The following is a 12,809-nucleotide window of genomic DNA, read 5'->3' on the forward strand; positions in this document are numbered from 1 at the left end:
ACTTGTATTTCTTGGTAGATTGACAGGAAGTATTTTGGAGGATAAAATTCAGCCTAACAAGGCTTCTAAAATGGTATCCCACTTTCCTAGTTCAACTTTTGGTGTCTGAATCAATAACAGAGATGTCTCTGTAGTGTTTTTCATTGCTTTTCTAGATAACTGAAAACTGAGTTTAGTAGGTTTCCTGAAACTTTTATTAGGAAAAATAACTGAGTTGGCATGAAGGTATCAGGGAGCAAAGTGACTTTTGAGAAGTCACCTCTATTGCAGTATCCACTTATCAAATATAAGAGACTCATGACCAAAGCATTTTGTTGAACTGACTGTACATCACCACCAAGAGTTTTAAGGCTTTTTTTCCCCCTGAAAGTGAAGTTAGGAGAAGAGTAAGAGACCCTGTCGTCTTTAGTTTGCGAAGCTCAAACCCATGAAAGGATACACAGTGATCTTTATTCCCTGAATGGCCAGGTTAGATACCCTGTATATGCATTGAACTCTCTAATAATAGTAATGTTGCTCTTTCCTCACAGACTGAAGAAATTCACATAGGACTTGAGGCTTCTTTGTTGGTGAAGGCTCCTGGTACAGGGGAACTGTTTGTAAACTTTGATCCTCAGATACTAACCTTGTTTAGAGAAACAGAATGCCTGTCTCAGATGGGTCTACAAGTTTCACCATTTGCAGCTGCCCTTTTCCAGAAACGAGACACATACAAGAAAAACTTCAGTAACATGAAGGTATGGTACTTTTATTTTTTTCCCCATTTGGGTTCATTACAAAATGCATTTTTTTTTTTTTTTTTTTTTTTTTTACAAAATGAATTTAATGGAACCCCAGTGTGCTTTAAAAAAAAAAAATCTAGTGGTGTGTCACTGTTGAGGAACAGCAAGTACCCGGGGTGACTATAGTAGAGTGACTGAGGCCAGAAAGTAGAGTTGGCAAAGGCCAGGTCCTTATAGAGTTTGTAAATTAAGGGTACATGTTTGAATGCACCAGGAAGCCATTAGAGGAATCTGAGCAGGGGAAAAAGGCGTGGTGTCCTTTACAATAAAAACATTCTTGCTGCTAGGTGATTTTTAAGGGACTCTAGGTGATTTTTAAGGAGGGTCACTGTGGGGGCTTCCTAGGTGACTCAGTAGTAAAGAATCTGCCTGCCAAGGCGGGAGACTTCCTTGGGTTGGGAAGAGCCCCTGGAGAAGGAAATGGCAACTCTCCCCAGTATTCTTGCCTAAGAAATCCTAGGGACAGAGGAGCCTGGCAGGCTATTGTCCTTGGGGTTGAAAAAGAGTCAGACACGACTTAGTGACTAAGCAACAACTAAGGGTCAGTGTGAAGCCAGTTTGCAGGCTGTGGTACCAGTTTAGGATGGAGAAGATGGTGGCTGAACTAAGATGCAGTTGAGTAGTAGATCAGTGAATTAGAGAATGATGTTAACAGGCAGGTTGTGGGAGAACCCAAGGGTGATACCTTTGTTTTTAGTGTGAGCAGCTCGATAGGTTTACTCAAAGTGGGGTTAACACAACTGTTGTTACTGTTCAGTCGCTAAGCTGTGTCCAACTCCTTCACTGTGTTGTTTGTGTTCTGCCCACATGTTCAATAACCTGCTGTGGCCCCAAATGGAAATTCCACTCATGGGGATGGGAAAGACTGGAACTAGTTTGTTTTGGGGGGGCAGAAGGGAATCAATAGCTCCCATTTCAAGTATAAGATGATTTTTTAGAGATTGAAGTAGAGGTGTTGTCCACGCAGACAGATTATGTATGTCTGGAGTTGAGTGGAGAAGTCAAAGTTGAAGGCATATTTTTGAGGGTCATCAGAGTATATATGTGTGTTCTTAGGCATATCTGACTCTTTGCAACCCATCGACTGTAGCATCCCAGGACCCCTGTCCATGGAATTTTCCAGGCAAGAATACTGGAACAGGCTGCTATTTCCTACTCCAGGGGATCTTCCTGACTCAGGGATCAAACCCATGTCTCTGGTGTCTCCTACATTGGAGGCAGATTCCTTACCACTGTGCCATCTGGGAAGCCCTATCAGAATACAGTTGTTATTTAAAGTCATTGTCCTGCATGAGATTTCCAAGGAGGAGAATATAAAGAAGAGTAAAGGGTCTTCATTAAACTCTGAGTTGTTCCAATATTAACAGATCTGCTAGAAGAGGACAAACATGCTAGTGAAATTAAGGATTGGCCTTTGAGGCAGGTGGAAGCTAAGTGTCAAGAAAGCCAAGGGTATGGGATGGGGAGGGAGGTGGGAGGGGGATTCAGGATGGGAGACACATGTATACCCCATGGCTGATTCATGTCAATGTATGGCAAAAACCACTACAATATTGTAAAGTAATTAGCCTCCAATTAAAATAAATAAAATAATTTAAAAAAAAAAGAAAGCCAAGGGTAAGAAAAACTTCGTGATGGAGGGGCTGGTCACCAGTGACAAATACTGCCCAGAGGATGCTCAAATGAAGTCAGAGATGCTGCCATTATATTTGACAACATGGAAACCACTGTTACAACTTCATAGTGGCTAGTATCATAGGACAAGTCCAATAAGGCCACATATTTGCATAATACTTTACATTTAAATTGTTTCCATATTCATTATTCCATTCGATATTTTCCACAGCCATGTTAGGTAATTGGTACAGAGTACCATTATAAGTCCGTCTAGTCAAGGCTATGGTTTTTCCAGTGGTCATGTATGAATGTGAGAGTTGGACGGTGAAGAAAGCTGAGCGCCACAGAATTGAAGCTTTTGAACTGTGGTGTTGGAGAAGACTTTTGAGAGTCCCTTGGACTGCAAGGAGATCCGATCAATCCATCTTAAAGGAGATCAATCCTGGGTGTTCATTGGAAGGTCTGATGTTGAAGCTGAAACTCCAATACTTTGGCCACCTCATGCGAGGAGTTGACTCATTGGAAAAGACCCTAGTGCTGGGAAGGATTGGGGGCAGGAGGAGAAGGGGACGACAGAGGATGAGATGGTTGGATGGCATCACTGACTCGATGGACATGGGTTTGGGTGGACTCCGGGAGTTGGTGATGGACAGGGAGGCCTGGCGTGCTGCAATTCATGGGGTCGCAAAGAGTCGGACACGACTGAGCGACTGAACTGAACTGAACCATTATATTATTTTAGAGGTGACGATACTGTGCCTTAGAGAACTTGAATAACTTAGCCAAGGTCTCATGCCTAGCAAGTGGCTGAAGGAGGACCAGAACCCAAGCTTCTAGTCTAGTATTTTCCCACTCTTTCATGTTATGTTAAAAAGTTAATATTAGCAATGCACAGACATTCCTCAGATTTAAGCTCATCAAATACTAGTCAGCATGTTGGAATTCCCTTTTATATTTTTCTTGGTTGTTAGAGAATAGCTAAGTCAATCTTCATATTTGTAAAGAAATAGTTATTACTATATATAAAATAAACAACAATGACCTACTGTATAGCACAGGAGGTATACTCAATATCTTATAATAACCTATAATGGGAAAGAACCTGAAAAAAGAATATATACATATATATATATATAAATATATATAGAGGGGGTTTTCTGGTGGCTCAGATGGTGAAGAATCTGCCTGCAATGCAGGAGAACCGGGTTTGATCCCTGGGTCAGGAAGATCCTCTGGAGCAGGAAATGGCAACCCACTCCAGTATTCTTGCCCAGAGAATCCGCATGGACAGAGGAGCCTGGCGGACTACAGTCCATGGGGTCACAAAGAGTTGGACATGACCGAGCGACTAGCACTTTCACGTGTGTCTCATAGTCTCATAGCATCATTCCTGCTGTCCTCTGTTGGGCTCCATAAGCCCACACAGAGTGAAGGAGAGGGAGCATAGACCCTACCCTATGAGTGGAGGAGGGTCAAAGAATGTTTTATTTGATTAAAAAGTTTATTTATTTATCTTTCAAATAATATTTTAGAACCACCAGTTGTAAATGACAGTTGCAAGTGAATTATCAGCTGATGGGTAATTTTTGCTGTGTCTTGAGTTTGGAAGAGTTAAAAGTTCCCCTCAACCTGAGTAGCTGGTAAAAGCAGATCAATTAGCATGTTTAGAGACCATCTCAGGTGTTGGTGAGTTATTGTGCTGAAAATATTTAACAGTTTGTAGGCTTCTACAGAAGCCCGAGAAGCTGAAGTAGCTGAGAGTTTGTCTTCATCTCTTCCTTGGAAGGCAATTCAGACTAGAAAGAGATGAATCAACATCGACTAATTGTTAGGAATACAGATTCTGAAGCCAGTTGGGATTCGAAGCACTATCTTTGGGCAAATTACTTTACCCTTCTAAGCTTCAGTTTTTCATTTTTAAAATGGATGAATAATACCTCCTGGGGTTAAAAGATTAAGGTGGGAAGTAGAAGGGCTACTGGAGGCTGATTTAAGACCTGCCTCGCAGATAGAATAAGTGATGAACTCCGAAAGAAAGGTAAGCAGTAGATAAATGGCTCAGAAAATGTGTTAAGTAGCTGCTAATAGAATCATCAAATTTAGATTTTTCATGGAAATTGAAAAGATATTACAGAAATTGTGGAAAAATATTAAATGAAGAAAGGATAATGTTGTCCATTGGGAAATGTTGAATTTAAAATTCACAAAGACTGTTGGGCTTTTTACTTCCTTCTTGCAGTTTTCTCAGAATCATTAATATTAATTGTGACTGTCAGGGAGAGGAAGTATTGTGTTCAGTGTTTTCCAAACTTACCCATCCAGGGACCATTTTTCTTTTAGAATCTCTTGTGGGTAGCATTTCAGCATAAGCATTTTGGGAAACACTGATGTAATGACAAAGTAATACTAACATGCATATTATAAAGATGAGCTTAACAATTGTATTTAAGAAGTGCAATAAGGTTGTTTTCATATAATTAATTATTATTAGTATTAACATAACCATAAGAGGTAGGCTGGAAGTACTGTTGTGTGCATGCATGCTAAACCCCTTCAGTTGGGTCCAGCTCATTGAGACCCCGTGGACTGCAGCATACCAGGCTCCCCTGTCTTTCACTATCTCCCAGAGTCTGCTCAAATTCACGTCCATTGAGTCAGCGATGCTATCCAACCATCTCATCCTCTGCCTCCCTTTTCTCCTTTTCCTAGCATTAATATTTCCCAGCATCAGGGTCTTTTCCAATCAGTCTGCTCTTCGCATCGGGTGGCCAAAGGATTGGTGCTTCGGCTTCAGCAGCAGTCCTTCTAATGACTGTTCAGGATTGATTTCCCGTAGAGTTGACTCATTTGATCTCCTTGCAGTCCTGGGGACTCTCAGGAATGTTCTCCAGCACCACAATTCGAAAGCATCAATTTCTCTGCTCCCAGTCTTCTTTCTGGTTGAACTCTCATCTGCATACAGGGCTGGGCAGGGGGTGAAAAACTCTCACTTTTCAGTTCTTTCCCTCTGCTCCTTAGGTGTTCTTTACTGGATGAGTAGTCTGTATCCATGGAGAGATTTCATCTCTGTTCTACTCTGGTTTTGGTTTGGCTGCCGTCCTTGCCAGGCTGCTTTTTGGAGCCCTATAGCTGGACTCTAAATAAAAGTAACTGTTTTGGATAAAAATGAGCTCTTAATAGATATTCAGAGTGAGATATTATTTGATAATTTCACCCCTGTTTCACTGCAGATGATGCTGGCTGAATATCAGAGGGTGAAGTCAAAAATGCCTCCCATTATAGAGCAACTGATGGTCCCTCATTTGGCGAAAGTGAATGAAGCTCTCCAGCCTGGCCTGGCTGCACTGACCTGGACATCACTGAACATTGAGATGTATTTGAAAAATGCTTTTGCAAAGATCAGTAAGTCTGTTTAAATGATTATTATTTTTCAATTCGAAAGACTGAGTTTTTGAGTTCTACTGTTTAATTTCTTATACATATTATGATATACATAATAAAATGAGAAGTGTGTTAAGTTGTTCCCTAAGGAATTTGGAAAAGACTCTTGAGAGTCCCTTGGACTGCAAGGAGATCCAGCCAGTCCATTCTAAAGGAAATCAGTCCTGAATATTCATTGGAAGGACTGATGCTAAAGCTGAAATTCCAATACTTTGGCCACCTGATGTGAAGAACTGACTCATTTGAACTGATGCTGGGAAAGATTGAAGGCAGGAGGAGAAGGGATGAGATGAGGATGAGATGAGACAGAGATGAGATGGAGGATGAGATGGTTGGACAGCATCACTGACTAAATAGACATGAGTTTGAGTAAACTCCGGGAGTTGGTGATGGACAGGGAGGCCTGGTGTGCTGCAGTACATAGGGTCACAAAGATTCAGACACAACTGAGCGACTGAACTGAACTAAAGAATTTTACCAAATGTATGAAACTATTGATTTCCTGGAAACCGTATGTATGTGTGTTGTGCTTAGTTGCTCAGTTGTGTCCAACTCTTTGCAACTCCATGGACTGTAACCCACCAGGCTCCTCTGTCCGTGGGAATTCTCCAGGCAAGAGTACTGGAGTGGGTTGCTATGCCCTCCTTCAGGGGATCTTCCCAACCCAGGGATCAAACCCAGGTCTCCTGCATTGCAGACGGATTCTTTACCAGCTGAGCTACCAGGGAAGCCCTGGAAACCATATATATTCGCTATTTAATTTTACCCCTAGAGATTAACTACATTTTAAAATTATGCTATTGTTGGGCATTAGGCTTTAAAGGAACTTTAGAGTCATTCAGCTCTTTATACTAGAAGGTTAGTGTATTTTGAGATGCTGGTTTAAAAGATGTGATTTGGACAGAGCAGACTGCTGAACAGCAGGATATATGGAAAAAGTTTAAGCAAACATTTTTGTTCCTAAAGAGGGATATACTACACTTTAAAATATATGTAAGGTGGTGTATTCCATAAATTACAATTTCCCAGAATGTGTACAAGTATGTTGCAAAGAAGGAGCCTAGGCTCAGAGAATTCTGGGAAATCCACGTTAAACAAAGTCAAGCATTTCTCTTTGGGAGGAATTTCAGAGCCCTTGATGTGCCAGTATTTAGTGGGTCTCCAAAAATGGGCTCCTATAAGTTGCATTTCCCAGAGTTCCTTGGCTGCCTTCTAGGAAAGCATGTTAACGCCTGATGGAGGCATTGTTCTAGGAAGATTAGAAATGGTCATTCTTCTCTTCCATACGGTGTCCTCACCCCTTCATGGCTCAGTTCTCTGAGTGTTTGATAGCCCAGAATATTTCCCACTCCCAAGAAGCCCACTTGGACCCTTCTACCACACAGGACCACTTCCTCTTGTGACCTCCTGTTATTTTACACTGAGACAAAAGGCTCTGCGTTTCCATTTCTTCTAATGGTTCCATCTTTCCCCCCAGACTGACTGCAGAGAGCTTGAAAAATTAGGCTCTTTCTTATGCTTTTGTATTACTCTGAGTTGGGTTTGTCCTAGATACCTATACGCATATATATTCATAATTGTGATAGTTTTATACAGTCAATCCCTTTCCATTCATTTACCTCCATAACCCCTTTCCCACCCTTTGATCCCATCACCTCATTTCCGGATCACCCTTTTCTGAGCCTCCCTTCTACATACCTGTGCTGATAGCTCCTTATGTTCTCCCTCCAGTCTCCCTCCCTCCCTTCCTCTTTCTGTGGCTGCTGCAGTAACACCTCGTCTATTTATAGCCCAGATTTTCAAGAGCTTGTCTTATTAGTAGGTTTCCATGGTACCTTCCAAATACCTTAGAACTCAGAAGGGTCCAGCTGTTTACTTTACTAGGTGCAGTATTTGATAGGTACTGGGTTGGGTAGAGCAGAGGAGTGTGGGACTTATGGTTGAACCCTCCTGCCCTCTTTCCTTTGCTCTGTAGCTTTGGGGGCTAGATTCAAAGACAAACTGTGAAGGGATCTTTGGGTATGAATGAGGTATATTTTAGGCTCATTACAGTTTGAAGGTTGAATGATATAAAATGCGTGATCAGACAACCATAGCAGTATAGGAGTGGAGAAGGTCCTTTGAGATGGAGGGGTGTTCAGGAGTCAATGCTAGCACAGGAGGAGGGGGACACACGAATATGTGCAGAAAGCCTCCTGGAGGAGATGTGTTCGAGCTGAATCCTCAAGTTGAGTCAGGGTTAGGCAGGCTGAGAAAGCTGGGAAACTGGTTAAAGAAAGAACAGTGTGAGAACCAAGTGTGAAACAGCTCTACGCATGCGTTCTAAGTCGCTTCAGTCCATGTCCGAGTCTTTGTGACCCCATGGACCACAGCCCGCCAGGCTCCTCTGTCCATGGGATTCTCCTGGCAAGAATACTGGAGTGGGTTGCCATGCCCTCCTCTAGTGGATCTTCCCAACCCAGGAATTGAACCTGGGTCTCTTATGTCTCCTGCAACAGTTCTATGGAGCAACTTTAATCCTGAATTTACTACTGAAATATAGTCATTAAAAAACAACAACAACAACAAAATGCTTAATTTCTTTTATCCACTCTTATTTTTCTCCAAAGGGGACCTGGAGCTGCTGCTTGACCGGGTCAATGACTTGATTGAGTTCCGAGTTGATGCCATGCTGGAAGAAATGAGCAGCACTCCTCTTTGTCAGCTCCCCGGGGAAGAGCCACTTACCTGCGAAGAGTTTCTCCAGATGACAAAGGTTATTAGGAGATTGATGCTTTTATTTAAACTTTATTTTGTGATTCATTTTTCTATAGATGGCATTTTAGGAACCATCAATTGCATTTTTTTTCTCTTCCCATGACTGATCTGTGATGGATGTTCTTTAAACGAGGAGCTTTCCGACAATAATTTGAAAATGAAGAGGAATGTACCTGAGGGGTCAGGTAGACATGAAGAACAAATCATTTCTTTTCAGATCAGTAAGAGAGGAATTTCCATGGAACACGTTTCTCATTTTCCCACAGTTTTTGAAGTGTTAGCCACTCAGTCGTGTCCTATTCTTTGTGACCCCGTGGACCGTAGTCAGCCAGGCTCCTCTGTCCGTGGGATTCTCCAGGCAAGAATAGGTTGCCATTTCCTTCTCCAGGGATCTTCCCAACTCAGGGATTGAACCCAGGTCTCACACATTGCAGGGAGATTCTTTACTGTCTGAGCCACCAGGGAAGCCCATAGAGCTATTTTGCTGAAGAGCTTCTAGTAAGCTAGGGTTCGTTAATAAAATAATTGTTTTAAACAGCTCTGGATAGAATTTCTTCTTTAGACATTTCTGTAGAGCAGCATTTCCCAAACTGGTGTTCTGTGGTACATGGTTCTGGATCCATTGCTGGGGAACCTGGTAAAAATGGTCTGTGTTCAGTTGGCCTGGGGTAAAGACTGCATCTTCCTTTCCCTTTCAGATTCTGTTCACATTAATGTTTTAGAGTAAAGACCTTCAGATGGTCTCCTGGGAAAGGGTCTAGTTAAGTCTATTTAATCCAGTATTTCTCAAACATTTGCAAAGGGGACACTTTCTTCCCTGGCCACAATTAGGATCCTGGAAACAGTGTTTCATGATGTGCCCCTTTGAGAAAGTCACTTTAGCATCATTAACAACATTTCCAATGGGCATCTTGATTATAAAAACTCATCAGTGGTGACTTTAATATGGTATGTCAGGAGTCCCCAAGACCATCCCCACTGGAAGGACTCATGGAACTCAGAATCTAGTAGCAATAAAAGCTAAGACTTATTATAGTAACGTAATAAGGATACACAGGCTTCTTAGATGGCTCAGTGGTAAAGTATCTTCCCGTAGTGCAGGAGACGCAGGTTCAGTCCCTGGATTGGGAAGATTCCCTGGAGGAGGAAGTGGCAACCCACTCCAGTATTCTTGCCTGGGAAATTCCCTGGACAGAGAAGCCTGGTGGGCTACGGTCCATGGGGTCACAAAGTGTCAGATGCAACTGAGCAACAGAGCACACACACAGTAAGGATACACAGTCGGACCATAAGGGAAAGACAGGCAGAGTTTGGAGGAATGCACGCATGAGATTCCTTATGTTTTCTCCCTCTCATGAGGGGCCACAAAGAGCTCACTGTCTCTCCCTGCCCTGCCCACCCCCCTACCTGCCACCGCCCGCTCACCGCCAGCAAAAGAAATGCAGTCACATGGGTGCAACATTTCTGCCCAGGAAAGCCCGTTAAGAGACTTCATGCCCAAGGTATTTACTGCGTCTCATCACAGAGGTGGGCTTCCCTTGTGGTTCAGCTGGTAAAGAATCCGCCTGCAATGTGGAGACTTGGGCTCAATCCCTGGGTTGGAAAGATCCTCTGGAGAAGGGAAAGGCTACCCACTCCAGTATTCTGGCCTGGAGAATCCCATGGATTGTCTAGTCCATGGGTTTGCAAAGAGTTGGACACAAATGAGCGACTTTCACTTTCCCTTTCACTTTTCATCACACAGGTGCTCTCTGCCTAAAAAAAAAAAAGACACTCAGTCATGTCCGACTCTTTGCGACCCCATTGACTGTAGCCTACCAGGCTTCTCCGTCCGTGGGATTCTCCAGGCAAAAATACTGGAGTGGGTTGCCATAGTATGCACTAAAATTCCAGATACCCAGATGGAAAGCTGGTTGGCAACATAAACCACACTGTTTGCCCAGACAGTCTGAGCACAGAGAGGCACTCTTTACAGCCTGTAGGAACCTTCCTGAAATCTAGGTTCCCAGACACCAGCCAGAGATCCACCTCAGTAGTAGGAGAACAATCTCAGGCCTGCTGTGTTAACCTTTTTCTGCATATATTGTCATCTTCAGTTTATATTAAATTTTTATGTAGTCAAAATTAAATGTTCATATTTTAGAAATTTCTCCATCCTCCTTCTCTTAGACTCACTATCTGTGTGTAGACCCCAAACTGTACCTCTTCCCTCTTGGTCATTTGCTGTACTCCCGATCTGAGAAATTACTGGGCTCCATGGTTTTTAATATTACCCCTGTTCTTATGATTGTTTTATAAAAATGCAAAATTTTGAAACAATTAAATTTAAAAGCAAGTTTTAAAAGTGAAAGTGTTAGCCGCTCAGTCATGTCTGACTCTTTGCAACCCCATGGACTGTAGCCCACTAGGCTCCTCTGCCCATGGGATTCTCCAGGCAAGAATACTGGAGTGGGTTGCCATTCCCTTCTCCAGGAGATCTTCCTGACCCAGGGATTGAACCCAGATCTCCTGCATTGCAAGCAGATTCTTTACTGTCTGAGCCACCAGGGAAGTCCCAAGAATATTGAAGTGGGTAGCCATTCCATTCTAAAATATTTTAAAAAATGGGAAAAGTACCATTTTTACCTATTACACTGCCATTGTGATAATTTGGTATATTGCCTATTTACATTTGTGATCCTTACTGTACAGACTGCAGATTTGTAATGGTGTTTTTTTTTTCTCCCACTTACTTTTTCTTCAGAAAATATTTCTCATGTTGCTACATGGCCACCATTTTAAGGATGCCTTCAGAATATTCTATTGAGTTGATGTATCCTAATTTACTTACTTTGTTATTGTTGGATAGTTAGATGATTTCTAAAGTTTTGCTGTTTTGCCAAGAGCTACAATGAATATATGTATACATTTCATGCTTTTTATTCCCCTTTAGGAGTGTTTCCTCCTCCAAAAAAATGTGTCTTCATTTAATAGCTGTTAGTATTTGTAGCCAAATTGCTTTTCAAACTGATATCATCTTAAAATGCCATCAGCAATGTAGTAGTACCAATTTCACTGTCTTCCAACAAATACTGCTTTATTATAATTATTGTAAAGTATAATAAAATTTTTGTTAGAATAAGGTACATAGTAGAGCAATGCATTTATTATAATAAAATACAATAATAAATGTATTACAAGTAATTATAAATTATTAATTTTACTTTAAGTAGCAAAATCATAGAGCCTCATTTTAATTTGCATTTTGATTACCAAAGTGAATGATTACCAATATAAAAGTGCTTTCTCTTGAATTTGTTTACTTTTTATAATTCATTTTTTCCTTCAATAATTTTTTTATGGAGCTTCTGTATGAAACACTGCTTGGGAATAAAACAGTGAAAAAACAAATGAAATCTCTGCCATTGCAATGCTTGCTTTCACCTGGAGGATGTAGAAAAACAAGCAAACAAAAAAAGCCAGTGAGCAAACAACATGCCAAGTTCAGTGGAGAAAAATTAAGAGGATAGTGGAGAAAAGGAGCACCTGAAAGAGAGTAGTGATTTTATGTTGATGGTCAGGGATGACCTCTGTAATTACATCTGAACACAGGAAGTGAGGGAGAAAGCCATGTGACTATTTTTGGGGAAAAGCATTCCAAGCAGCGGATATGGCAAGTGCAAAGGTCCTGAGGCTTATTCTTATGGTAGAAAGACATTGAGTTGAAGTTCATTGATTATGCTCATATGCTGGGGTGGGGGAGATCAAGAAGAGAAGGAAAAAGGGAATGGTTGGTAAGTATAGTCCCGGGGAAGCAGGAGAGTGTGGCTTAGAACTTAGATTGTGGGATTTTTTTTTTTTAAAGCAGCTACTTGTGTTGTTTATTTTTTAAAATTTTATTTAATTTACTTATTATTTATTTTTGACTGCACTGGGTCTTCATGTGGTGCATGGACTTCTCATTGTGGTGGCTTCTCTTGTTGCCTCACATGGGCTCTAGGTGCCCAGGCTTTGGTAGTTGTGGCACATGGGCTTAGTTGCCCTGTGGCAAGTGGAATCTTTCCAGACCAGGGACTGAACCCGTATCCCCTGCATTGGCAGGTAGATTCTTGACCACTCAACCACCAGGAAAGCCCTTCATATTCTTAATTAGAAGGATAAACATTGTATTCCTGAAAAAGGAGGAAAGAGAGTTAATGATGAATGCTGGTTAATCTTCTGGATGAGGTCATG

General features: G+C 41.7%; 1 protein-coding gene across 1 annotated transcript in view; it reads left to right on the forward strand.

The window, feature by feature from the left end:
• DNAH5 (dynein axonemal heavy chain 5) overlaps positions 1-12,809 on the forward strand; it is a 310,603-nt gene that overhangs the window by 91,411 nt on the left and 206,383 nt on the right. Inside the window, exons 15-17 of the mRNA XM_081520843.1 lie at positions 531-737; positions 5,630-5,801; positions 8,450-8,595. Coding sequence (XP_081376969.1) covers positions 531-737; positions 5,630-5,801; positions 8,450-8,595 — 525 coding nt within the window. The remainder of the gene's footprint in view (positions 1-530; positions 738-5,629; positions 5,802-8,449; positions 8,596-12,809) is intronic.

This window comes from Giraffa tippelskirchi, chromosome 8 (assembly GCF_054371585.1).
Source record: "Giraffa tippelskirchi isolate mGirTip1 chromosome 8, T2T-mGirTip1v1.2.pri, whole genome shotgun sequence".
Classification (NCBI taxonomy): domain Eukaryota; kingdom Metazoa; phylum Chordata; class Mammalia; order Artiodactyla; family Giraffidae; genus Giraffa; species Giraffa tippelskirchi.